Source organism: Perca fluviatilis, chromosome 4 (assembly GCF_010015445.1).
Source record: "Perca fluviatilis chromosome 4, GENO_Pfluv_1.0, whole genome shotgun sequence".
Lineage (NCBI taxonomy): Eukaryota > Metazoa > Chordata > Actinopteri > Perciformes > Percidae > Perca > Perca fluviatilis.
This window is the reverse complement of record NC_053115.1, coordinates 9727034-9754833: the sequence shown is the minus strand read 5'-3', so window position 1 is coordinate 9754833 and position 27800 is coordinate 9727034. Positions and strand designations below refer to the sequence as shown.

General features: G+C 40.7%; 1 protein-coding gene across 1 annotated transcript in view; it reads right to left on the bottom strand.

Annotated features, from left to right (window-relative positions):
• Positions 1-335: 335 nt before the first annotated feature.
• adamts9 (ADAM metallopeptidase with thrombospondin type 1 motif, 9) overlaps positions 336-27800 on the bottom strand; it is a 51488-nt gene continuing 24023 nt past the window's right edge. Inside the window, exons 26-40 of the mRNA XM_039797358.1 lie at positions 27393-27641; positions 24155-24316; positions 23706-23882; positions 17609-17779; positions 15003-15179; positions 11259-11429; positions 10825-11019; positions 10188-10317; positions 9684-9778; positions 8893-8987; positions 8617-8750; positions 8124-8215; positions 4868-4972; positions 3017-3125; positions 336-2616 (exon numbers count right to left, since the gene is read on the bottom strand). Coding sequence (XP_039653292.1) covers positions 3036-3125; positions 4868-4972; positions 8124-8215; positions 8617-8750; positions 8893-8987; positions 9684-9778; positions 10188-10317; positions 10825-11019; positions 11259-11429; positions 15003-15179; positions 17609-17779; positions 23706-23882; positions 24155-24316; positions 27393-27641 — 2043 coding nt within the window. The 3' untranslated portion in view covers positions 336-2616; positions 3017-3035. The remainder of the gene's footprint in view (positions 2617-3016; positions 3126-4867; positions 4973-8123; positions 8216-8616; positions 8751-8892; positions 8988-9683; positions 9779-10187; positions 10318-10824; positions 11020-11258; positions 11430-15002; positions 15180-17608; positions 17780-23705; positions 23883-24154; positions 24317-27392; positions 27642-27800) is intronic.

Genomic DNA, 27800 nt, shown 5'->3' with positions numbered 1-27800 from the left:
TGTCCTAAAATCTGTCTGAAGGGAGTCTTTTAAACGACTACCAAAGGTTTGGATCTTTTATCAGTAAAAGAAAAGGTTTTTTTTGTCTTCTGAAATCTGATCAGCAGTGAATTACTTTTATTTTGGAAGACCAGTTTTGTCTGTCAGGTCACAAGCCAGACTGTCATGATGGTAGAAGCTGTGTAATCATAATTAAGCAAAAGCAGTGTGGAGCGAGAATGTTATGGTCTGACTATTATATTTTTACAGCCAGTGTTGTAGTAGGATAATACATTAAGGATGAAGTGGATTATAAATAATGTATTAGTGTGAAAAGCAGACAGGCAAGCATGACGTAATATATCAGGCATTTTATTTCTTTCTGATCATTGCTTATCTAATGTCATGTATAATCATGCTTTTCATATGGCAGCACCAAACTTTGCTTATACAATCTATGCAGTTATGACATAGGCCTACATATGAATAAATGTATTCACAAAACAGGAAATGTGTTGTCAGACATTTTTTGCCGATACTGAATGGTAATTCATAGTCATTTATGGTCAAAGCCTATGTACATTCACATAAAGAAAAGGTAAAATAAATATTTGCATATAAAATAAAGCATACATAATGACACTTTACTTTGTTAAACTTCAATAATACATTTTCAGTTACCTGATTAACATGTGGCAAATGTGTAAAATACACTTAAATATCATAATAATCCCTTCATTTATGACACCTGAGAACTCTATTGACTGAACTAAAGTCTGACATTCACAATGAGCAGTGCATTTATCAGTTGCAACTGTGTCTTTAAAGATCATTTCATACTTGTATAGAGGCAGATTAAGACTGTGAAATTCCCTTTGGCTGAAGTATGCACATTATCGTGTACAGTAAGGCACTGAAATAGCACAAAATACAGAAAAGCTTACAAAAGTAAATATGGCTTCTTCAAAACATTGTACATAAAGTATGCCCCCTGCAAATCTACCATAGGTACAGCTAAGGCTTAAAGAACATAACAAGTATTGATTTTTGTATTTTATTCTATACTGTCTAAATTATTCTTGCGTCTTTCAATGTTTGCTCACAAAACTGCATGAACCTGACTAAAGAGATACATACTTATACACAAAAGGTAACCTGATATTGTCACAAAAACAACACGTCAAAATGCTCTAAAAAGAAGCATTCAGTATGTACAGTTTGGACAGACTCTTTAAAAACAGAAATGGAGAGAAGAATGTGAGGTACAGAAGGCAATGGTTTACAGGCAGCATCTGGACAGAAATCATGCTGCGGGGCCTGTGGGCTCAGCAGTTTGAGAAGTGTCTCCAGGGCCAGACCAGTGCATTATATCTCTGGAGTATATACTGGAATTTTATTGGCCTGAAGTCTTTCTTTCAAGTTACTCCAGATAAGATAACCTGCCTGTTTTGTAAAAGCTAAAGGCTAATGGCTCCCCTTGGTCACTGCACGCTACCTGAGAGATACGCAACAACACAGAGGAATTTGGTTCTCTCTGATGTCTGGCAGCATAATCTCTACAGTTCTTGTAACCAACAACCTTCTTCAGTGATCCAGTAATGTGTTCCAGTGTGTTTGTGTGTGTACAATGTGTTGTGTATGGTTAAACGTCTCACTTCCTCCAGTCTGGCCTATAAATCCCAACTCCACACCAACTCATTCTAGGAACATACATTATTATTATACCCTTCAACTGCCTCGCAGTTGCTCTCCCATACCTTTTCAATTCAATTCAATTCAATTCAATTTGCTCTGTCCTCTTACTGCAGAGCAATGATACTATACTACAGCCTGACCACAATCCAGTTGGTTTGCAATACCCGCTTATGAATGTGATTGGCTACACAACACAACACCTCAAACGTACCGAGATGAGAAGTGCGCTAATGAGTGTTGTAGACTGCCACAAGGTACAGTAGCTTATTAATTGGAAGTAGCTGGACGAAATTACAGCAAGAGTTGCCCACAAGAACTTAGAACCGGAAGGATCGCTGGACTTACTGGTAACATCTGACTGGGAAATTCACTAAACTTACACTTCACTAAACCAAGAAAGTCCTCTTAAGGAGCTGCTCGATGGCACACAGTATAAAACAGGACAACGGTTATACTGGTGTGTATCTGTGCATGTGTTCGCTAATCTGCCTGAAGTGATAAAGGTTTTAAAAAAAGACACATTAATGGTCTGGTGAGCATAACAACAATAGCATTATTGGAATCAACCCAACTTAATAAATTGGTCTAAAAAGGAACATATGGCTGTGACACATGTCGTGCAAAGTAATGTCAGTACTAAAAGGTCCAAATGGCAAATATCCAAATTGGAAGGCACATTCTGGCGAAAATATGACAAATGGGAACTGTGTGGTGTTCGCTATTGACAACAAAACAGTTAAATTATATGACAATACAAAAATAAATGGAGAGTACAATAAATAAGACATGTCTATCTTGCTATGTACAGTACTTACACCAGAGTCATTTACACTATACACACATGGGAGTAAAAGAAGTCAGGGCAGGTTTGAGCTCTGAATTGGCTGTAGCGCCAAAGAGAAGGGATGTCTTGTAAGACGACTGCCAAGATGAATGGAAATGCTGAAAAAAACAAACATGCCAACTACATTAATAATCAGTCAGTTACTCATTAAAATTAATAAACCTGCACAGTATTAAACAGATTGTACAAGGGAAAGATATTCAGTGAACAGAATTGCAGATTGTAGTCATATATTTTTTTAATATGAAAAATTCAGTTGACCACTGTCTCTGGACTGACTGAAAATAGAAGTGATTTATTCCGGTGTAGATCATCACTTATGAGCATTACAAACATGAATAACATAAATACTTAAGTAAGATTTAGTTGTTGAGTTGGTCAGCAGGTTCCAGTTCCATGTTTTGAATTTGGTGATTGAAGCTAAACTCTCATCTTTATTTGGATTACAGATTATGCCTTTTATAATTGAAAAATGTTGTTGTTATATATATCCCATACCTCTTTGATGGCATTAGATCTACTCCACTGTCACAGGCAGACTGGAGCCAGAGGACGGTGTACATTTACCACAGTAGCCTCCACACATTCCCGACACTCTGCTGCCATCCTGTGGACACAAGAGGAATAACATCAGTTAGGTGTGATTCTGCTGCTGGTGCTTAAAGGTCCCACGGCATGACAATTTCACTTTATGAGTTTTTTTAACATTAATATGAGTTCCCCTAGCCGGCCTATGGTCCCCCAGTGGCTAGAAATGGTGATAGGTGTAAACCGAGCCCTGGGTATCCTGCTCTGCCTTTGAGAAAATGAAAGCTCAGATGGGCCGATCTGGAATCTTCCCTTTATGACATCATAAGGGGAAAGGTTACCTCCCCTTTCTCTGCTTTGCCCGCCCAGAAAATTTGGCTCGCCCATGAGAAAGAGAGAGACATCATGGCTTGCAAACGAGAGAAGCATGGCAGTTGGTCAAGGCCCCCCCCTCCCCCCTCTCCTCCTCAATTGCATTTAAAGCTATAGACACAGAAATGGCACATACTAAGGAAAGCTCATTGTGGGACTGGCTCGTAGTGGCTGTAATTCTGCAGCAAGGCTGAATTTCGGGAAAGAGACTTCAGATACAGTATTAGGGGACCACTAAGGCCTATATAAAAGCATCCAAAAAGCAGCATGTCATAGGACCTTTAAGTGAACGTATTTTACAATGTTTTGTAATATAGCCATACAGATGCTAAATATAAGAAAGAAACATATGTAAAATATGAATATGGGATAACTTTTTTTTTCAGGATCACAGCTTGCTTGATTTCTCTGTCCTGTGCTGAAGAAATATTTTGTTGAAGCATTTTCCCCTGTCACTGATCTAAACTAACAGCGTAAAACAGATGTTAGATTGAGGAATCTGTTAAGAAAAAAAAACATCACTTTACAACACTTGCTGCAGGGTTGTTTTCGTGCCTCTCAAATTAGCTTTTCCTTTTCAAAAGGCACACAAAGGCTGAGGCCCACCAGGCAGCTTGTCACCAGGTATGAATTGGGTAATCACATGCAGCATAATGGACGGTTTCGTCCAAACATCTAGAAACAAAAGGGAACTTGCATCAGATGTGTACCCCAAAAGCACTATCCCACGACATTATGGCCACAGCGAAGTGTGAAAGTGGTTTGTCTGATCTCCTTTGGAGTGCTCTCCCCATTCCACTGTCACAACCTGGCTTTATTAGAACTGCCTGGAGTGCCCACGGCTGGCGATGGATATCAGACCATGAACACTTTTTGGCATTACAACCGGCTCCTGTTTTCACCTTACCAAAGTGCACTCTCCAGCTTGAGCTCCATTTCAAAAGAGGAGGGTGTGGGGGCACTTGAGAGAGCAGCTGCCCAATAAGGGTCCTTTCTCAGTGAGTTTATGGTGAGAAGTGAAACTGGAAATACAGAACCCACTTGGGATATGCCCATTTAGAGCTCTGAAGCCAAGAGGACATGCAGAGAGAAGAAATTGTGGAGGTAGGGATGAAGTATAAGAGCAAACAGAAAAGAATAGAGAAGATGAGGCAGTAAAACAAAGAGAGTTACAGATAAATACAACAATATATGCTGTAAAAGAGTTGCCAGAGAATCTTGAACAATAATGAATGATATATAGTTACAGAATAGTTACATTTAAGTGCCCAAGATGTCACAGAATATATATTGGTATTTTATCATGAATGAATGGGGGGTTATAATGAGAGTTATTTGTCTGTCACATTTTTAAAGGGTGTACTCAAAATCTTTAAGACTGCTCTGTTAAAGTTTGCTGTAATTTGGGGAGTTTTCTTGGATTCTAAACATGTGACATATTGCCAATACCTGTGATTTTTGTACATCAGCCACTGCATAGTTGCCCTGAGAGATCCACGAGGAGTCCTTAGCAACCTTAAAACCTGTTCCTGAGAGGTTGATCCTGAACCGCCCCTGAAAGAAGGGACAAAGACAGACAGAGAGAGAGAATATATAAATAAGATATCCCAAAGAAATGTATCAAAGAAATGTCAAAGAATATAGTGTTAATTTCGACAGACTAAATATGTTCGTCAACAACCTTTTTTACCATGATTAAGACGAGACAATGACGAGACTGCACCAATGTCCAAAAACGCTGACTATGACTAATTAACATGCATTATTGTTAACGAAAAAAGACGAGACTAAAATGTTTTGCATAAATAAATGTTAAGATAAAATCGCTCTTCATTTTGTGAAGTGAAGTGGCAGGGGGCGTGTCTGGAGGAACTAGATCAAGAGGCGTGGCCATTCATCCCTGCTCTGTCGCCGGCACAGCTGAGGCTCATTCAATGATTCACACCTGCAGTATTTAAACCCGGGCTGTTCACCTCTTCAGCGCCAGATCGTTACATACCCCGATGTGGTAACTTGGCTCAGTATCCCTGCTCTTAGCAACTCTCTCGAATTTACGTTTACTTTGTCTAACTGCAATTCCTCTGTGCAGATCCTGCTGTAACCTGCTCCCCACCTGCCGTGCTCCGCCGTGCTGCCTACCTCACGCCAACTCCGACATATCCACCTGCTTCGCCTGGTTTCAACTGTGGAACTTCTTCAGATCTGCCACTGCCTGGTTTCAGTCCACTCCCGGAAAACTACTAGCTCAGCCTCGGTTGTTCATCTCCACTGAGTATTGTCTCCTAATAAATACTTGAACTTTAATCTGTGTCCTGTGAGGTATCTCTGTGTGTTGGGCCATATATACAGCCATAACATGTTATGAGTTTGTGCTGCCAGCCTGTGGCTGCAACACGAAACTACATGGAGCAAGAACACAACACCCATAGACAGTAGCGAACACCAGAGATTTCTGCCAGAGCGCCGACGACCTGCTAGGTAGAAGGAAGAGGCTCGATATTTGGTCGCATTTTACGTACAATGATATTGACAAAAAGTCAGAATGTGTCATTATAACTGACGGGAAGCACTGCGGACAAAAAATATCGGGGATAAACACCACCAACCTTAAGCGACATCTAAAGGCTAACCACCCACACATTCAGGTAAGTTAACTTAAATTAACGTCTCATAAGCTAATGCTGATTTTAAGCATCTATGCTGTAAATCAACCAGTTAGCTATAGTATTGTGGCACATACATTATGCAGGATATATTTTATAGCCATTATACCAGACTTGCTAGTTGGCTATCAAGTTGTGAAGGGGATAAAAACAAATGGCAACGCTAACGTCGGTTTGAAGTTAGATGTTAGATTGAGCTCCTAGCATCTAGCTATGCATGTAACACTTTTAGTTTAACATTAACTGTTAGATGGCTATCATATCAAAAGGTAGACATGCTATAAAGGCTGGTGGTTATCAGAAATAATATCAGAAATAATTTTTTTTTTTTTAAAAGACTAAAATGTTTTGACTAAAACTTAAATGACTAAAATGACAAGACTTTTAGTCGACTAAAACTTGACTAACAAAAAAAGATATGTGAATGACTAAATATGACTAAAACTAACAAGGACATTTGGCACAAGACTAAGACTAAATTAAAAATAGGTGACAAAATGAAGACTAAAAGAATACATGAGACGGGCCAAGGTGCTGGATGTTACAAAAATAAATATTTCTATATCAATTAATGACAACAAGCTAACTGTAGTGTTTTGGGACATTTTAAATGTAACATACATATCCCAAAACTAGAGGCATGAACTAGTAGTAAAAGGATGGATACTGATAAAGTTTTTTTTGTCTTTAGTTTTAATGTCATACTGTAGAGAAGCAGAAGTGTAATTAATAACTAGAAATTCCGCGAGAAATTTTGACAGTGTGCCTATTACTTGGTGCACATCCGAATAACACTGGCTAACAGTAAATCTGCTGTTTAACATGTCCTGAAAAGAGAGGACAACACGGCCTACAGTAAAGAGTCTCCATGATAGGAGGTGTGTGTGTCAGAACTTGTTGCTATGGTGATTTCCGCAGTGAGGGAGTAGAGGAGGGAGGGGGAGACAGTATCTTTCATGGGTAAGACATGTCCATTTAATGATAATCATACTTCTCAAGTTTGTTCTGTAATTCAAAAACCGTGGGTCCAAAGAGCAAAATATTATCATCACAGAGAGATAAAAGTCTGGTGAATGCATTGATGTGTTTTTTATGTTTGTGGTGTCAAATATATGGGACACAGAGCAGGTAACAAACAGGGAACCGTCTATGTCCTTCCAAATATTTCTTTTCATTGTTTCTATCGGCAGTTGGTATTAACAGAGCCAAAAGTTTAAGTCCGGTGGATTCCATAGTTACATCATGTCTGTTCCTACATTTTTACCAACCATGATGTATGAAGAGTGAAAACTGTAGGGGAGGGAGCAATTTGTTTGGAGAAATTTCAGAGAATAATAATGCAGCTCCCCCCTCTCTCTTCCCCTCTGGCTCTCAACATTCTGTCCCCATCCCTTACACATTGGAAAATCTGAAATGGTCTGAAAACTGGACGATACATAAACTGTGATTTGGTAGAAACCGTGCTTGATATCAGAATGCCCATTCAGCCCAATAAAGGCCAAAGTCTTGTCTTCGGCTTAAACTTTTAATTATTTTTCTGTATGGTGATACAGTATGGCCCCAAAGAGGGGTTGTTTTGAGCTATGTTAAGCGATTTCCCGAAGATTTCCCATTAAAGTCTATGGGAAATTTCGCAATGTTTTTTTTGCAGATTTCGTGAAAACCGCGCGGTAAATCTTTTACACACGTTTTGATGTATTTTGTGTGCATGTGTTGGCAATGCTCCATGACTAGTAGCGGGACTAAAATGTGGCAGAATAATAATAATAAGTATGGGGGATAATAGTCATTCTGCCGATTGCTGCTATTGCAGCACATCGGCAGACTGAACTAATAAGTTAACGACTGCATACCATTTAGGTATGTCTGTTCCAAGGCATTCCGGCTCAATGGAATGGCTTACCAGGACACTTAAAAGAAGCGAGCCATCATTAATGTTACTAGTTACATTTGTGCTTTTCCTGCTATGACAAGTCTGCAGTCTGCTGTGAAAAAGGGTCTTCCCTTCCCGTCATATAATTAACAGCTGTTGTTGTTCTCACCTGTGGACAACGTGCGGCGCTGTAGCAGTCTCCAGCTGTAGCAAATGGAACATTCTTGCCTTCATGGGTGACAGAAAACTGCCAATCTGTAGCTGCGTAACAAGATAAACAAACACGCTAATCAGGTATGACGTGACAAATATTCTTGCTACAGGACCTCAGATGAACTTTTATAATGATAGTCTTACATCTGCCATAATGACTTGTGTTATATAACTAGTCTAAATCTAGCCTTAGTTTTAGGGTCAGCCTAATGGCAATATCAGTATAATTTCATCTACTTAGAGCAGGTTTATTTAATCCCCTCAAGCCTTGTAATTGTGTGTTGCTGAAATTAACCTTGAAGACATCTTGAATCCATTAACCCTCATGAGCACGGACATAATTAAATGGCAAAGGAAGTTCTTATTTGAGAGTAATGTGGAGTTAACACTGGCACAGGATGCTGTTGTATGTGTGCAATCATATTTTCGCGTGTGTACGAGCCACTCACTGATGATGTTCATCTTGCTGAGGTCCAGGCGGACTCTGGAGAACGTGGTGATGCCGGCAGCGGTGTAGTCTCTCCGACAGTCACAATCCTCTCTTCTGGAGTCATTGGCTGGACACCGAGTGGGGTCGTTGAGTCTGGCAAACACACGCACACACATAAAATACCTTAGCTCAACTTTACACTTACATGGAATTTCTTCATTTACAGACTAAAAACACTGCCAGGAGTTCTGTAATAAAACAGGCTATTCTTATTGTTATCCTATTAGCCGTTTACCTGAAGCCAAAGATCTCTGAAAAATTCTCTCCTTCTCCTGTAGTCAAGGTGATGTACTCCTGTGGAGTCTCTGTCTGCATTCCGGCACAGTAGACCTGAGGAGAAAAAGGGGGAACAGGAGGAGGAAGAGGAGGAGGAGGAAAAGGAGAGGAGGTATCCAGAGGGAGGAGGAGGAGGAGGAGGAGGAGGAGGAGGAGGAGGAGGAGGAGGAGGAGGAGGAGGAGGAGGAGGAGGAGGAGAAGGAGGAGGAGGAGGAGGAAAAGGGAACCAAGGGTGAAGGAAAGAGATGATGGTGGTTGGATGGTAGAAAAAATAGAAGTACAGATTAGGAAAGGAAGAACAATAATGGTGGTGAGAAGGTGAGTAAAAGGAGTAGAACAAAAGAAGTTACGATGGCAATTGCAAGCGCAAACACATACAGAAGCACAATGCAGACAATCCCTACAGATGACCTAAACTGGCCAGCCTTTTGAAGGCATGCAAAGAATTTCCTATGACTGTGTTGGGAAATATGCTGCATCTTCAAATGTGTACACTAAGCTGCAGCACCAAGCATATGCCTAAACACATGGTAGTAGAGATGAATTCTAAGCACAATGTACTGTAATGCAGGCACAGTCACAACATGGCTACAAAATGTTCTGTCAGTGTTTAAGTCATCTGAAATGTCATGAGAGAAGTCATAAAGACCTACTTTGCAATTGTCCCTCTCCCCTCATAAATAAAACCTGTTATGGCTTCATAAACTGTGCTCTGTGCATTTGTGAGGTAATAAGATACTGTAATCGTACCTTGAGCGCTTTTCCTTGAATTTTGAGGAAGTGTTCGCTGTCTGGGAGGGGCCCGTTCATGCTCTGGACGTCTTGACAGCTGGAAGGCAAATGGCCTTAGAGACACAAAAGAAGTAGAAACAAGTATGTATACGGTGTATTATGCAAAGATTTAACCCAGGACAGACACTCAGGCTTTATGCACACACATGTGCACGCATGCAAACACAAATTTCAGGAGTTAAGTCAAGTGTGGCAAATCGCTGCATCGAATCAAAGAAAATGAATAGCCACTCACACTTTGATGTCCCATCCTACCGTTGGGAAGTAAATACACTGGACAGTGAATCTTTGATGTTTGCCTCGCATCATAAATATTTCACTAAAGGCCAAATCCCTGAGATGACCGGATCACATCAAGCCATACCTAATACTGGAATTTGGGATGCGTTCAGTTGGCCTGTACTTAACCATGGTAGCCCGTGACCTGTGTTGAAAGAGCAGCCGTTTCCTCCCAATACTCACAGCTTGGATTTCTGCACACTTTCCTGGCCTCTGGCATGGCCTCTTCAGAACACCTGTGGCTTTCCTGACCATCTTCTGACACACACTGCACCGTCCTCTCCATCACTCCGTCACCACAGCTCGCTGAACACTGGAGGGGAAGAAGAGAACCACGACAGTCATGTCCATCATGTCAGCAGTTTTTATCTTCAAAGTGGCCCCTTCATAAAAGGGTGCGTGCATGTATAATTTTGTCATTTTAATATTATTTATCATTTGGCTATGACACAGGTTGAAGCCAAAGGTACAATGTTCTTAATTTCAGGCAAAACTCATTTATATTTTAACTTGAAAACTCATGTATGAAAAAAGTAATATGCATGAATTTAAATTTACATTGCCAGAAGATTTGCAAAAGAAAATGTGAATTAATGTACATTTCCATACTGTTATGTGAATGTTAGGAGTTGACTGCAATATTTTTTAATTTGGACAACTATTACAAATAGTTACAATTAGTCACAAAAGAAATGGAGGAAAAAAAAACGTGTTTAACTTGAATTTATTAATGTTTCAGCTTTTTTCTAAAGTTTATTTTTCCACCAAAACAAACACTGATAAATGACTGGACAACATTTAGAACCATGGACTCGCTCACCAGTTCCCAGATTCCAACCCTCCACTCCTGTGGTGGCGGGCATGGGTCCAAATTACAAGGCATGTAGCTTTCAGGGGGGGTCCCGGGGCAGTTGGACAAAGACTGATGGCTGTACTCATAGTTGTCATTCTCCACATGCACCTCGCTGCAGGAGATCAGACGCTGGCGGTAGCCCTGACCACAGCTGGCTGAGCACTGGAGGAAAGAATAAATCACCGGCATGAAATAACAACAATATTCCATACAGGAAACATGGGTGATTTCTGTCACTTCCGCATCACTGCATTATAAGATGTTCATGGTATCACTGGTCTGGTCTTTTTGAAGAGTGAAGTATTGTCTATTCAGAGCAAACTGACTTTCTACAATTGAGATCGCTAAGCCTTTAGTGGGGCTACATCATCTAAATGGCACACAGCTTCTTTGGCTCTCACCTCGGTCCATTCCCCTGTGATCCAGATCAATTCACAGGCGTGGGTGTTACAGCTCTCTATGTCTGGAGGTCTGATCTGGTTCACACAGTAGATCTCATGGACCTCCTGCTGGTCGTGGTCCACACACTGCAAGGCTCGTTGTCGGTGGCCTGCTCCACACGACTTACTGCACTATAGTGGCGACAAGATAGACACTGGCCTTTTACAAGGATGGCAAATCATGTATGAGTGGTATTAGGAGAAGCATTATGACATTCCTACATCTAGATGCAATGTAAATGTTTTGCCTTTTGATTAAAGTGGACCTAGTCTCTCTCAACGGATGTACATTGCTGGGATAAAGATAAAGTCCATCCCCTCTCGCGATCTCCGCTATCGAGACTTAACACCACCCGGTACGGTTGAAGAAATAATAATACAAACACGCCAGAGTTTTTTTCCGCTATCCCAAAGTAGATAGGCAGTGTAGCCAGACCATACTCCCTCACTGACACAGCACTGTAGAGATAGGCAATGCAAGACTCAAGTGGACCTAATTGCACAGGAAGCTGCATGTGTAACTATGAGGTTTTAAAGTAGGGATTATCAATAATCATCAATGTAATGGTATCAATGCAAAGGAAGAGCAAGGTTGAACAGTCTGAGATTTGTGTCTTCTTGTGAAGCAGTACCTTTACTACATGGGATGTCAAATATGTCAAAACGGTAGATAAGACCAGGGAGGTAAGCACTGTGTTGTTGAGCAGAAGAACCTGAGCTGAGCACAGTCCTTAGAAAAGATTCCACAACTTGTAAGTCCTCAAACAGTTTACAGTCCATGCGAACAATTTGTCTAATGAAAGGTCAGAGTGGAAATTCACTAGCAGTAAGCAACTGCACACTGTCCCCCAAAAGACAAGAATATCACAATATAGGCAATGCTTTTAATTATTGAGCAAATTTCTGGCAGACACCCACTATCTCAATGTTTTACAGATAAAGTTGAAAGCCAACGAATCACCTGGACCCTGTACGTCTTACTACATCCAGGTCCATGTAATAACTCAACTATTACGACATTCAATCTGCAAGAGACATAAGTTAAGCACTTAACATTTTAGCAAGGGCTCAGAGAGGCTTCCACTTGCGTCAGAAACACTCTGTGCTGTTACAAATGCAGCCGACCCCAGCTGGTCTTCATCACTCTTAATATTTTCAACACTGTCAAACAACTCGAACTGCTAGGCTGCTGCACTATACACAAATGAAACGTACCCTGCATGACAGGTTTTGGTAATCAACAGCAGACAAAGCTATAAGCAAAAACATTTCACAGGTTAGGCCTGTAGAAAGAAGCTACGTGGGCAAAGAAGTAAAATGTTGGCGTTAGACATCGTCTCTGATTTGTGGAGATTGACTCCACAATGTAAAAAAGTCTATAAAACACATATGTTAACCCGTGCCAGGTGAACTGTTGTAATTACTTTGAGCTGTTAATTGGAACACCCAGGCAGAGAGCTCCAAACAATTCTCCAGATTAATTAGACTCTCCTATCAGAGGAGACATTTCATGCTGCTCAGTGACCCAGATTCAACATCACTTGAACACAGTGAAGAAGAAACTCCTGCTGCAGCTGCCTGTTCTAATAATGCCAACTCTCAACAAGGATCTGTAGCCTATAGAAACTGGCTGAATGATGCTCAGCAGGAATGCCCATTAAATATAGCCTAGGTATGACTGTTCGATATCAAGCAACAAGACTTATAACTATATATAGCTATATAACAGCTATATAACAGTATTCGTGCACTTTACAAAATAATAATATTCAATTATGATAAAAAAAATCAAATTAATAGGAGACTTTTTTTTCACTTTTAAGTCCCTGTAAATGTGGTTTCATATCAATTTTCTCTATAACATAAAATATTCTTGAGTAAAAAAGAAGCAAACAATCAAAAGCTAGGGGAGAAAAAACATTTGTATTATTAATAATAGTATAAAGACAAAACGTCAGCTAAGCTGCTTCACCAGGACTGTTTGAGTGTGATTTGATGAAATTGAATTGATAGTGACCGGGAAGCGATATTACAAATCCCACTATGGCCACGCCAAGACCCGTCCTTCAATAGCATTTATTGGCCAGGCGTCCATGAGAACGCAAGGTAACTTAACCCCATTTGTTCAGGTCCTATCCCTTGACCAATCGGATATCCTAACCTTAACCACTCAAGGTGAAATGCCTAACCCCAACCAATCGAGCTGCTTCGTAGGGCGGGTCTTGGCGTGGCCATAGTGGGAGTCGTAATCTTGCGACTGGGAAACAACCATCGACAGTATATAAACTGGACCAACAGATCCCGTAGCTCTGGACGGAGACCAGTGAAGGATATTAGAAGCACTTTTCCGGTGAGCGCTGATCGTTACTGCGCAGCCTCCAACTGAGAGAGACGACATAAATGTGACGTGAGCAACCTGTCTGAAAGTTGTAAGTCTTCTGGTAGCTGTGCCAAGAGAAATCTCAATCATTCCCAATCTTGCAGAGACGGAGAGTGTAGGTATATGTAAGGAGATAACATGGGCACAGGCTAATTATTGCTAACTTAAATGCTAGTTAACATTAGTAATTAAACTTAAACAGCTAATGTGAGTCGAAACTGCCTGTGAGCTTCTCCTGTACTATACGGTAATTCCTCTACTGTGTAACTAATCGTTAGCCTATTTTTACAAAAACGTCTACTACGGAGCCATAACATGAATACAAGGTAATGGAGCCTTTTATACATTGTCGTGTTTCTTTAGAAATAAACAATGGACAAATAAAGTCTTTAAACGCTTCAGATGTAAATTTATTCACTGTCAAAGTGATGTCAAAATGAATGGCAGTCAATGGAATGCTAACGAGAGGTGATATTGTTGTAGCATCAAAATGGCGCCATAGGAGGTTTGAGTTCTGAAGCAAAGCTTACCCCTTTGGAAACAACCCCCAAACTGTATTTTCATTCAAATATTGCTAAATCCTGATTGGTGCACAACTGTATACTATGCCACATCACTTATTTTTAACTGAGACCCGCCCACTTCAAACCAGTGGGAAGCACCCATTTGTTATATATAAATATACATAATACATATATATAAATATACAGTATATATATATATATATATATATATATATATACTGTATATTTATATGTGTGTGTTATATATATGTATATATATATGTATATATATATATATATATATATATATATATATATATATATATAGAGAGAGAGAGAGAGAGAGAGAGAGAGAGAGAGAGAGAGAGAGAGAGAAATCTCTCATAAGAAATACCCAAAACTGGCAGAACATAGTGTTTATGTAGGTCCACACTCATAATAAGAAAATTGGTTTTCATAGGGGCTTTTAATTGAACTTTTAAGTAGCAACATGTGGGCTTAATGTTTAGATAATTAAAAATCATGACACACAGTTGTGCATTTACTTACTTGACTTTTCAACTGCTTCTAAAAAAGCGAATTAGCCAATCAGCATTGAGGCCGGAATAATCCATTTTACGACGAGACTTACGACATCATCTGATTTTCACAAGGGCCATGCATCTCCTCTCTCCTCCCCTGTGGCCTCCTGGCAGCAGCAGCCTAACCTCCGACTGAAGCAGCGACTCAAACTGCAGATAGGACTCGCCCGGTGGAGACAAAGCTGTAAAACTAGGCTACTTTTTTCAGCACACAAGTTGCTTTTCTGCACAGGAAGCTTACCGTCTGCCAGTCTCCTTCTCTCCACCGGTACCGAGAGGGGCAGTCAGCGACCCGGCAGCTCTGGCTGGACGCCGGTCTGGAGCGCTGAGAACAGCCGGTCTCCAGCGGGCTCCGTCGGGCTCCGTCCTGGCAGAACACCTCCCGTCGCCGGATGCCGTCGCCACACGATGCTGAACACTGAAAGCAGGACAGATAAGTACTTTGAAAACGTCCATTCAACCTTTATTAGGCCTACTCCGTTTAACTGTAATGTTTTACTGCATATCAAATGATCAGCTAATATTCCTGAAGAGAAGTAATAGTGTGGCGATCGCGATACGCAGTGAGTTTAATTAGGCTACAGTATGAATGTTTCTCATTTGTTTGCCGGCTGTGGTATTTTATTTTTTATAAAGTATGAAGACTGACGATAGCATTATTTAAGGGAATATGCATGTCTAAAACCAACAAATATTTACTCTGTTTGTGTTCTAGATGTCATGTCGTATCCCTTCACCTTGACTCATCAAGTAACTATGCACACATTCTGTCTAAATGTGACCAATGCTGAATTAGATGTTTATAGATGTAAATGCACATTTGTCATTTTATTTTATTTTCTAACCAAAGTGTTATATTAACAATATAAATGCATTACACACAGGGCTTGGCGTAATGAGTATGAAATATGCAATGATTAAATATCTGCAACAACGCCACCATGTTCATATTGAAGTTGTATGGTTTATCTTAACATAACCTTAACTGGTGTTTGTTTTTTTACAGAAATGTGAACAAATTCAAGTTGGAACCTGCAGTTGATGGTTTTGTGAAACTGTGTTTTTAATGAAAGCCTTTTCTGCTATTGTTTTAATTCTTTTGGAGGTAATATTTAACAGTAACTCTCTTGTGTCTCTTTTCAAACAGATGTTGGTGATTCCGAACAACCTGCAATCTACTGATGTTAATGTAATGTTAATTAATTGCATAATACCTACATAGGAATAGATCATTTATGTAGCTTTGAAGTGAAGGAATGTTTGAGGTCCAATATCACAGAATATGACTGATACAATGTTTAAGTCTCTGTTTATGTGTATATGAGAGAAACTGACACCAGCATCATAACTGCTCATTATTTTTGCAGATTAAGGGAGCAGGACGTAATGAACTATGCAGATGATTAAGCTAAGGTTCCAGAGTTTACATGAATCTATACCAAATACAGACATATTTACATGTCCATTTATACGTGACACAACTTTACATATTTCACTGTGTATTTATCTGCCATGCCATTTCAGAAGTTGACCCTGCTGCATCATGGGTGAACATGCTGTACTTGACAGAGGGTGCAGTCCATTTGTACTCTGTAGTTAGAATTTCTGAGTTCAAAGTCGGAAACACGTCCCCTGAACTCAGATTTCCGAGTTGGGAAGGCGGACAACCTTACAGTAACCCAAGCTCAAAATCCAACATGGCTGCTCCGTGCATCAACAGTAGTGAAAACTGTAGTAGCCGAACATACAGTTTATTAGCACTTGTGTCTCATTTGTGTCTCACTAAATCAGTCGTACACACAGTCCTGTCCAACTTCTATCTGTGGACATGTTGTTATGCTGTTTGTATGCACACAAAAAACAGCAAAATGGGTTGTTATCAACTGGTATTGCTAACAATGGCTAACCTGGCTAGAGCAAATCCCACTGTGAATTCCGATTTGTTAAATGGAATGCAGTCAACTAGGGTGTGACGTCATTCCCAGCTCTGGCTTCCGACTTCCGAGGTAAATGGAATGCACTAAGAGTGCATTCCATTTGTGTGGAGTATCATTTTCTCCTGGCATGTGTCCTACTCCACAGCTGTTAAGAGACCCTGATGTGTGGAGCACAGATGTGGCTCTGTGCTTGGACTCTTGGCCAGTGGGGTGAATTCAGAAAAAGAGGACATGAGAAAAGAGAGAGAGAAAACAAAGAGCAAAAGGCCTATGGAGAGTAAAGGAAGGGAAAGAAAAGGCAAAAAGGCATCAGACGGGCTCTCCAGCAAGCCAGGTGGAAGTTGTGAGTGTGTCTGGCATGATGACGTCAGTGGATTGCCGCCTTAGTAGGGTATTCAACAAAAAAAAGACTAACATGTGGTTCCCATTGGAGAGGCAGAAGTTAGGGAGGAAAAAAAGTGAAAGAGGGCTTGAAAGAAAAAGTGATCAATGGGGGAAAGAGCAACAGTCAGATGGATGATAAAAGGAACAGAGAGGAGAGAAATGGTAGAGATGAGGGGTAGATCAACACAGGCTGGACTTAGGGGTGCACATCCCTCCTGCAGTCATACTTACTGTACTGTGAAGTTGCAAGCCCAGCATACACTACCTCAAAACCCCTGTTAGCAGGTCTTTGCTGCAATCACCACGTGATGTGTAAAAGCACCCTGCCTTAGTTAGTGGCCTGGCATGGCGCATAAACACAGTCAGGTTTAGCTGCAGATGTTTTCACATATAAGCACATATTTGCCAGCAAGCTGGTAAGCATTAAAGTGGAGAGAGAGAGAAAAAAAATGCTTACATGTCTGGCAGCGTGGGAACAAGAGTGGTAGAGGAGTGTTTTTTAGCAGCAGGGTTCAAAGAGTCCTACCTCTCCCCAGTTGCCAGTCTTCCACTTGAGACATCGACCACCTCTGCAGCGCCTCTGCTTGCTGGGTTTAGGGGACAGATGCTGGCAATTTTCCTCTGGGACGGGGCGGCCTGACCCAGTCACACAGCCCACCTTACGGGACTTGAACCCTCTTCCACAGGAGGCAGAGCACTACAAGATGTCAAAAGAAAAAACAAGTGAAATTGAAATCAAAATGTATGTTTTGTATAATAAAAGGTAGAGAACGCTAACGGCACAGCCATAATTCAAAACAAGCCAAGTATTTATTAACCAGGTAAATGTTGATCTGTGGCTGTTTTTTGTCTCAAAACATAAAGAAATGTGATATGAGACCCAGTTCCACGTGAGTAGCTGGTCCAATGGCAAATTGTTCCCGATGACCACGGCTGCAGTTTGTTTCACCTCCGGGTTCACCGAGTTACCGGGAGTCTAACTCAGTGTGACAGGCAGACACACACACACACACACACACGCGCACGCACACACACATACACACATAGCAACGTTAGCTGAGGGCGTGGAGAAGGGCTAGACTGTGCTCGGATAATCAAAGGGGGCGTGGCATGTGGGGATGGATGGGAAACGACAGGCTCAGAGTTAAACGAGAATGCGGCCCAGCATGTGGTGCTGTCCTGACCAGCAAGGGACTGTACTAGACAGGAACATGATGTGACCTCCCACCTCATTCAGTGGGGAGGAAGGCTCACCAAAAGAGGGGCTAATAAAAATGCGTATGGGCAACCCTAACATCCCAATTTGATTGGTAATGTGCTAGATTTATTGGAATTACTCGTGTTGTTGGTGATGTCAATCAATACAATGAAGACTATTGAGGATTCAGTTTAGGGTGTTTTTTACCATAGCAACTAAGTGAATCTTATATGGATATTGTTGTGATTAAAATATTATAGAAATTACTGACTGTGTTGCTTATATGTCTTTGGGATAGCGCTTTCCACAATCAATCGTAGCACATGAGGAGAAAACTTCATGGTTGATGTAATAAGTAACTTACAGTTCTCCTAATATTATACCACCACTGATTAACAACAGAGATTGTATTTTTTTATGTTTGGCCTGACATGAACAAAATATAACGTAACACATTAGCGTTAGATGAACTGTGGAGAGTAAGTGGGTCATCACAGGGGAAACTGGGCTTTCCAGTAAAGGTTCAGGTAATTAAAGAAAACCATTTACAATCCAAGGCAGTCTTCCAGACTGTTCTGTTTAAACGTCAAGTCATTCCTCAGAATACTTTGAGAATCAGTACAAATGTGACAATTTAAAACACTGTGTATCAGTACATGAAACCCCCCATGCAGGGTATCGACTTCTCTACGGTTTTGTATTTTATCCAGAGCAAGTCACAAAAACAGCACTGCTCACACGTACTTGAACTTAACATGTTCTACTTCATCATACAATAAATACGCTATATAAACCATTTTATTTGCATCAATTTTATTTGCAAGAGGTAGAGCAGATCATCTACTAATTACAGGGTTGGTAGTTTGATCCCTGGCTCCTTCTGTCCACGAGTGAAAGTGATGAATCAACTGAACCAAGTTGCTCCCGATGGGCAGGCAAGCGCCTTGCATCGTGTGAGCGAGAATATGAATGGGTGCATGAGCACTGCAAAGCAGTCTTGTTGAGGGAGAAAAGCGCTGTATAAGTGGATTTACCATTCACCATATTGCTACATGAAATTTAAATGGTGTCGATCACCAGTCTAAGTTTGAACTGCCTTCTAAACAGTTCAAACTTCAAAGGGTGTTCAAAAGTGTTCAAAATTCAAAGGGTGATTACAATCCATGGAATTGCAGATACATAATGCATCAGTCAAATCATACAATTATAATATAAATACACATCCAGACAGGCAAATCATGGGTAAGCACAATGTGAAATAACCCCCCCCAGGAAAAGAAATCCTATTCAACTTGGTTTTGTCCCCCCCCCCACCAGAATCACTGCAGTTTCCCAGAACTCTGTCTGTGCTGATGGGATGAACGGGGAAGGGGCACCTCCCCAGATCAAATGTGACCCTTGACCCACCAATACATCACTGCATTGTCTTGCTGATGGCCCCCCTCATTTGAGTCACTGTCACCCATATTGGTACACTGTCATCAACTTGCATTAGATCAGAGTAGGGGGGCCTGACAGAAAGGGGCAAAGGGCGCTGGCAACTTCAGAGTGGAGCACGCGTGACCCGGCATCCCAGAAAAAAGCCAGGGTAGGCATTAAGAGTGAATGAACACAGTAAATGAAATGGGAGGTATCCTGAGGCATTGTCACGCAGGACAAAGATTTACCATGATGGAAAGATCTTTGAACTCCTGACACAGAGGGTAAAAGCATGATCGCTCAAAGAGGTCAGCAGAGGCCCTGACTACTTAAAATAACAAGGATATTGCTCAGTGATTTGTGCGTTTTCATTCAGGAAAAACACCCTGTTGAATGGACTGGGAGGACTGCTTGATAAGCTATTTGCCAGGCCTCTCTTTTTACATTTTTGAGCTAAAGTTAAAGGTAAAACACTAAATAATATAGGACACTTCCTTATCCACAAACACAAATAAAGCAGGAGTTGGTAATCTTGAGTTAAATACTTCATTACAGGGCTAGCATCAGGTCTACAACGTTGCCAACAGCGAGGCTATTGGTGTAATGAATGTTGTTAGAGGTTGGTACTTGTATCAGTTGTCTCGGTTTTGGACGTTTTTAGACAATCAGTCCATGTATGTTGCCAGTGAGTTGCAAGTTATTCTTTTCCTTTTTCTTTGCTTTCAGTGACCTGCTCAATGGATGTGACAAAAAATGTTAGTAACGCTTTAGATCACGGCCCACAACATACAGCGTAATGCTTCCAAATTTACAGTGTAAATGTTTTGCTAGTACGTACTGTTACATATGTGTACTGTAGGTACAAGTGAAGATGTGGAGTTAAGGGGAAGAAGGAGTTAACAATCTGTGAACTTATAAATGTACATACTTTATACATTAGGTATTTTGTAACTACCAGGTAACTATTCTAATATTACAGTGTACAGGAGCATGACCCTCCTTAAGAGCCACACAGGTCAACAAGCGTCCACATCAACGTTTGCTGGTTAAGTGAGTGGCAGCTGAGACTGTGTTCTGTTGTGTGTATAGTGTTTTGTATAGCCATTGCCTTTGTTTTTGGTATTAGGTCTACTCCATTTTGGACACAAGTCTAAATTGTTGGAAGTTAGTTTACCGTTAAAAGAGATTCGCTGACTTTTAAATGTATCAAATGACCCAACTACGTAGTTTGTGGTGTATGGTAAATTTTGAAATAAGTCACAGCAGATGTATAAAGTGCTACAGAACTCATTAGCCTATCTTCCCCCAAAGGTCCAGGCTTGCTGCTCAGTAGGTCACACTGTACTACTTAATATTATAATAATAATCATTTTATGTATATAGCACAACAGTTATATAAATGCAGTATAAATACTTTTTAAATTCCCAAATTGTTACACTTTTATTTCCTAATTTCACATCTTGTTCCCTTGCACCTACATGTATAAATTGGTACATACTGTACTGATAAAAAATAGAATTACACTGTAAATTGGAAATAATTACACTGTATGTTGCAGGCCATAATCTTAAGCATTACCGAACAATATTGTTCAAATAAAAATGAAAAAAGCCTTTGATAGTACCTCTACTTCACTTTAATCGTAACCTTTTCTGGAAATGAACAGAAATCCAACAAATCCATAAAAAAAATTAAATATTGACATAACATTATAATGAAGTAACAATAAATACAAGTAATTACATTAATATACAGAAATCTTCTTGAAACACAAACTAATACTGCCATCTGTGAATAAGATAAATACAATATGCTTATTTCAAAAGCCTGTTGATACGGTGTTTGATCTGTACTGCTATTTACACCAAGAGGTTGACCACAAGGACTCAAACTGCTAAGACTGAAAAGTGAAAATAAAGAGGAATAATAGGATGTGCTTGTAAATACTGTGTTCTGCTTTCACTGATTCAACCTAAATTTTACGCTGCCTTACAATCACACTTGTGGGAGTCATTACAAGCATAGTTCTCATTAGTAAATGATGTGTGGTTAAAAAATGTTCTCACTGCTGTTTAACAAGCCCCTTAGAATAAGGTGTGATGTCAGTACAGATGTTTATGACCAGGAGGAGTCAACTGGGTGGGCTGCAGGCAAATGGTGCCCCTAACCACAGATTTTGGATCAGTTTTTACTGTCTTCAACAGGATTGCAATACAAGGTGGGAAATGACACACACACCCTGTCCATCAACTGCACTGGGTAGCCTTAACAACTCATGCTTAATCTTAGTCAGCCAAAATCCCTCCAGTGCAAGGGAGAGAAAGATACGGCAGGGGGGCAATCAAAACAGAGACTGAGGTAGACACATTAGGTTGGCTCAGAGTTAGAGCTCTGGATACAAAACACTATTAACTTCCCGTGGTCACAGGTATAAGTGTTCAAAGTACGTCATTTTAACAGCCCATTCTCTTCAAGGTTGAACAAGTGGTTTGATTGACATTCAAAGACAATTCAACATTATTTCATCAAATCTGTGATACACTTTGCATTAAGCTGATCAATCTGATTAGCAATCAACTAACTGCTCATGGAAAGAAATAAAAAGTACAGAAAAGGCAGCATCAAAAAGCAATGTGCCACAATAAACACCTAACCAAAAATGTGATGGTTCATTCTTGATATTTAAATCTCCCTTGTTTGGCCAAAGCACCACTTTAGTGTAGGAGGTTATCATAGTTTAATGGCTAGAAGAGTTGTGTTTTGTTCCAAATGAGGTATTGTTGAGCATAGCATATTTAGCAACTCCAAGTACAAAGAAAACATTAACTAACACAATATAAATACACTCATATCAAGCACCTTTGGAGCAGAGAGCTTTAAACCTATTGTTTTGGCCACACTAATGAAATCTGGGTCAAAACCCTCTGCCAAACTGGAATACAATGGCTGTTACTACTAATTGTTAGTACTAATTACCACAAACTCTGTGAGACATTTTATTTTACAGTGCTAGTACAGCTGTTGTTTGCTGGTGTTTACTACTGATACTGGACGTTTCAGGAACTTTTGAGTCAACATATTCACGCATTGATGTCAATGTAATTTTGGGGCAACACCACTGTTTGTTTCATAGCAGAAAGTAAAAAAACTAACTGTAAAATAAAGTGTCTAAATAAGATTAGTAACTTCTGTTAAAAAAAAACCCACATGTGCCTTGAGACAAATTGAAATCTTGATACAATAGCCATTTCAAAAATGTATATAGTACAAAGATGTAGTACACAGCCCAAATACAGTCCAATGTAAGTTGGTGCTTTTAAAGTTAATAACAGAACATAGACTAGAATCTGTAGCACCACATATTTGGAGATTATGGGCTATTCTTTGGATAATAAAAGAGCAAGGCATCGTATTGTATATTCCTGATATACAAAAACATTCATCAGTTTTGCATATGAACAGAGATTGGCTAAATACAAAGAGCTAAGTCACAAAATAAATCACTTTTAAAAGTTAACGCTATATACAAAAGATAAAAAGGAAAAAATATCTTAATAAATTATCTTTAAAAACAATATTTTACAAAACTAACTTTGATTTTAATACAAAGTGATCCTGAATTTTTCAAATACTAATACAAGGCTCAACAACAGTTTTATGGTAACTAGGACTGACACAAAGTTCTTCTGGTCACAGCTGTCACTGAAGTCTTATTGACATTACTTTTTTTGCATATTGCAAGTGAGTGTTTCTTTGCCATTCAAGCAGAACAGAACAGAATTAACTTTCCGAATGTCTTGAGGAAACGTTGACCAATCGCAGGCACCAGAGAGGGAGCAGGAAGTGGAGGAGGTTAAAAGTAAAAGTAGGGAAGCAGGTCATTTCCAGTGCAAAAGCACCAAAGTCAAAGCCCCTTTAAGACTGTTTGTGAAAGAGTAAGTATACAGGTATTTGAAAAAAAAATGTGAGGTTGAAAAACAAGAGGAGTATTTTTTATGAGCGTACCGAGCTCCATGGGTCTGTGCTCCAGTGGGGGCTAGACGGGCATGGCTGAGTATTGCACTGCTCACGATCTGGTGGCTTGTCGTGGATCTCGCAGCTCAGATCATTGAAACGCTCGCCGTTTGGACGCTGACACACCACCAGCCTTGTCTTTATCCCACCTCCGCATGGCTTGGTACACTGAAGACAGCAAGAGGAGAGGTTGTATTTTGTGTGAAGAAAAAACTAGGGCTATTTTTTTCCCGTTAAAAAAGATCTGTTTTGTGTGAAGCATGAAGAATGTGCGCCTGAGCCTTAGCTGAGTTCTAATGCATTTTCAAACCTCAACACTAAGCAACGCCTGCATCAGTCAAAAATATGTATTCAAACACAAATGAGCATCCCACAGTGTCTCTCTAAGCTAGATCAGTATATGTCATGGAGACTCATCGGTAAAGTGATGTCTGTCTTACCTCTCCCCAGTTGCCATAGATCCACTGAGGACATGGCCCTGACTCACAGGATCGTTGCTCATTGGGCCGGCTGCGATCCTCACAGCTGTTGGCAGGATAGCCGTTCTCATCCTGGCACACTACTACACGCCGCTGGAAACCTCCTGCACATGTGCTGGAGCACTGTTGTACAGAGAGTGAAGAGTTCACAAATAGATGGTTCTCACAAACAGATGCTCAGTGTATAGGTGTAAATAGGTCCCATGGGGAATACACTGTATATTATTTACATATCCTTTAGACACAATGACGTAAAAACACACACTAAAGTTAAACATCCAGCTGCAAAGTATTAAATCAATATGTCAACAAACTCACTAGTTGGTTAATGCCAACAGCACACGTTGTTTTACGAATCAATGTGCACTATGTGGTATAAATAGCGTGCACACAATGCCCCCACTCTTACAAAAACTCAGAGACTAAGAGACATCTCACGTCAAATGACTGACCATATCTGCTGCTATATTAAAATGCATATCCTCAGAACAGAGGCAGGAAGAGTCATCAGAAATAGCTTTAATCACTTCCCAGAATTATTTAAAGGTCAAAGTTATTTTTGGACAGAGATTATCACTAACACAGGTTTTTCTTTTTTTTTTTAAACAGCTGAACAATACAAAGAAAGAGATCCATGGTGGGATCAGCCTGTAGCTCTTGGATCTTGCTATCCTGCTGTGTGTCACAATGGCTAAATACTTAAAAAGAGAGCAGGGCCTGAAGAACTGCCCCTTCATGAGCTTTTGTAAAAGTCTGCATCAGGTTACAAAACACATTGTAGGAAGTTAATAACTAGTTTTTTGAAATTGCTTGACTTTACAATTTACATTAGTCACTGCAATACAAGGAATGTAAAGAATACTTGGTAACATGACGACACATTTAGTTAGGACACCTTAAAACTACATTGTGTAATTTTTTTTTCTTTCTTAGCAAAAAACCTTTGTTCTTTCACAAATATGTGCTTATTCATGTGATATTACTTCCACCAACTAATCAAAGTATTCTCGTACACGTAGTATCTGCCATTCAGAATCATTCAGAATACATAGGCGCGAGGTGCTCGAATGACGGCCGCCATGTTGCACCTCCATCTTTAAAATACATTAGCCAAGAGGGATACTCAGTGGCACCGTGATGAATGCCAGGAAGGGGGAGTTTACTCGCGACTACCGGCAGATTTGAAAGCCCGTTGAAAATGGAGGATCACACGTAGGGCCCTATTTTAACGATCTGAAACGCAAGTATGAAACGCCAAACGCAAGTAGCTTTGTGGGCGGATCTCGGGCACTGTGGCTATTATAACGGCGGGATAAATGACTCTTGTGCCCGACGCAAATCTAAAATGGGTTGGTCTGAAGTAACTAGGTGTGGTTTGGGCGTAACGTGAAAATAACCAATCAGAGCGTCATCTTTCATTCCCTTTAAGAGCAGGCGCGCTTGTTCCATGGCGGATTGCTATTATGATGGCGGATTTGCCTGGCGCACGCCAGCGGGAGCTGTCCGGGATGTGGCAAAGTAATAAATGCCCGTCTTGGTCGGGCGCATCTCCTCAAGTCTGGAGAGGATTGCTGCAGCCATGCAGCGTGGGCCTCCAAACGCACCACCTGCACCTGTTGTGCAACTTCCTCCTCCCCCCAGTGTCCAATCCCACCGTAGTTCAACATCACGTCTCCTTAAGTCCTCTAATATTTCCTCATTTATGTCATCAACACATCCATGATTCATGGAAATGTGTAAAACACAACAAGCCACAAAGAATGCTGCGACTTTTTGAGGATTGTACTGTAAAGATCCTCCTGATCTATCCAAACACCTGAAGCGCATTTTCAGTAATATTTTTCTTTGTAATTATGTATGGTTTTAAAAAATGTGAACTGCTGTAGATGAGAGAAGTGTATGCGCGTTGTGCACACGCTACATTATGGCCAAGCATTCGTCCCTAAAACAGCATCTGAATAACGCGCTACTGACTTTAGACTAGTGCCACTGACTTTAGACCAGGTTTTTCCTGGTCAGTGGCAGAATTGTTTTCTGAAACTGCAAAATAGCACCACGTAACGTTTGTGCCGGAACACGCCTCCTCTTTTTGCTGAACCGCCCCCGGGAGCGCAAATACATTCCCTAATTTACCGACGTGCGTCTGTGGAGGGAAAAGTCCGCTGTGCGTGGGGTGCAAAATAGGAATGATACATGCGTCGGTGTACAAAGGCAATTGCGCGGAGTGCAAGATAGGGCCCGTATTCTCTAGGACATGTAACGGAGTCGCCAAGGAAGTTAAAAAGGGAATTAAAACGACAATGCGACAGGCAAAGCAACAAGACCAAAGTTAATATTGCAGTGGCTTTTCCAAGATGGAAAGAGCTTATAAGAAGCCAGGATTTTGAAAGGGACGCTGATGTTGCCTGCTTTCTTCTCCAAAGGTAATTCTGCCTATTTGTGTAAATTCGAAGTTTCATAGTTGCTTGGCTAACTATACACATGGTTGTGCATAACGTCGTGATTTCCCTGGCAGACGACTCACGTCATGCAGTTGTAACACAGACAGCTAGAACAGCTGCGTGTAAACGATGGAGATACTAAGAGCTATTTTCGTGTTCGGCCACCGTAGGAGTTAGAACGCGCTCGGAATGGGGGCTAGAAAGTAACATTCAGGTGGTTGTCATATAAAATTTTACCGCTAGATGGGAGAAATTCTTACACAATGTAGCTTTAAAGAAACTACGTTTAACCCTCTTGCTGTGATCTAGATGAAGTTCTCTCATGTCTGTATTGTCACAATAACGCTACAACCAGAAGCTGGTTAGCATGGCTTAGCACAAAGACTATAAACTGGGGAAAACAGCTAGCCTGGCTCTGTCCAAACTAAATCCGACTACACGGACCTTTAAAGCTCTCTAATAAATGTTATTGTTATCTCATATTTGTGTAATCCGTTACCAAATCAAAATAAGTACTGGCTATAGGGCCATATTAACTGTTCCTTTAATACTGCGTAGACACACCATTGGTTCAATAAATGAGGACTACATTTCTACATGTTTCATTTTCCCACATGCTAAATTTATATCTGGACTGCTATTGTTTGAGCTGAGGGTTTGGTTGAACAAGATTAAGCCCAAATCTTTAGATGTCAGGCCCCAGAGAAATGGTTTGTTGACCACTGTGATGTGATGCTGCTGTGTGTAAGATGCCTTACCGCGCCCCAGGGTCCAGTCCGCCATTGGTGGGATTGGCTGCGAGGCAGGTTATTCCTGGCACTGGCATTTGGTGAGGACGGGAAAGGTCGGGACTCACTGGAGCGGGACGGGCATTGAGACATAGCACAGTCCTGATCTGTGGTAGGACGATCGTCTGGGTCACACTCAATAGCATTCACTTCTTGGTCACTGAAGTTGACGCACAGTACCTGCCGTGTCGTCTTTCCCTGGCCACAGGTTACTGAGCACTGAAAACACACACATGAATAAATAGTCATTATAACATGGTGTGCGGCAAGGACAAGGCAAGACCTAACATAATTAAATCCTCTCACTGGGGGGTGGCAACTAACCCCCAATTTGGTGACCTGTTTCCGCTGACACTCGAGTCCAACATGTCTGTAATT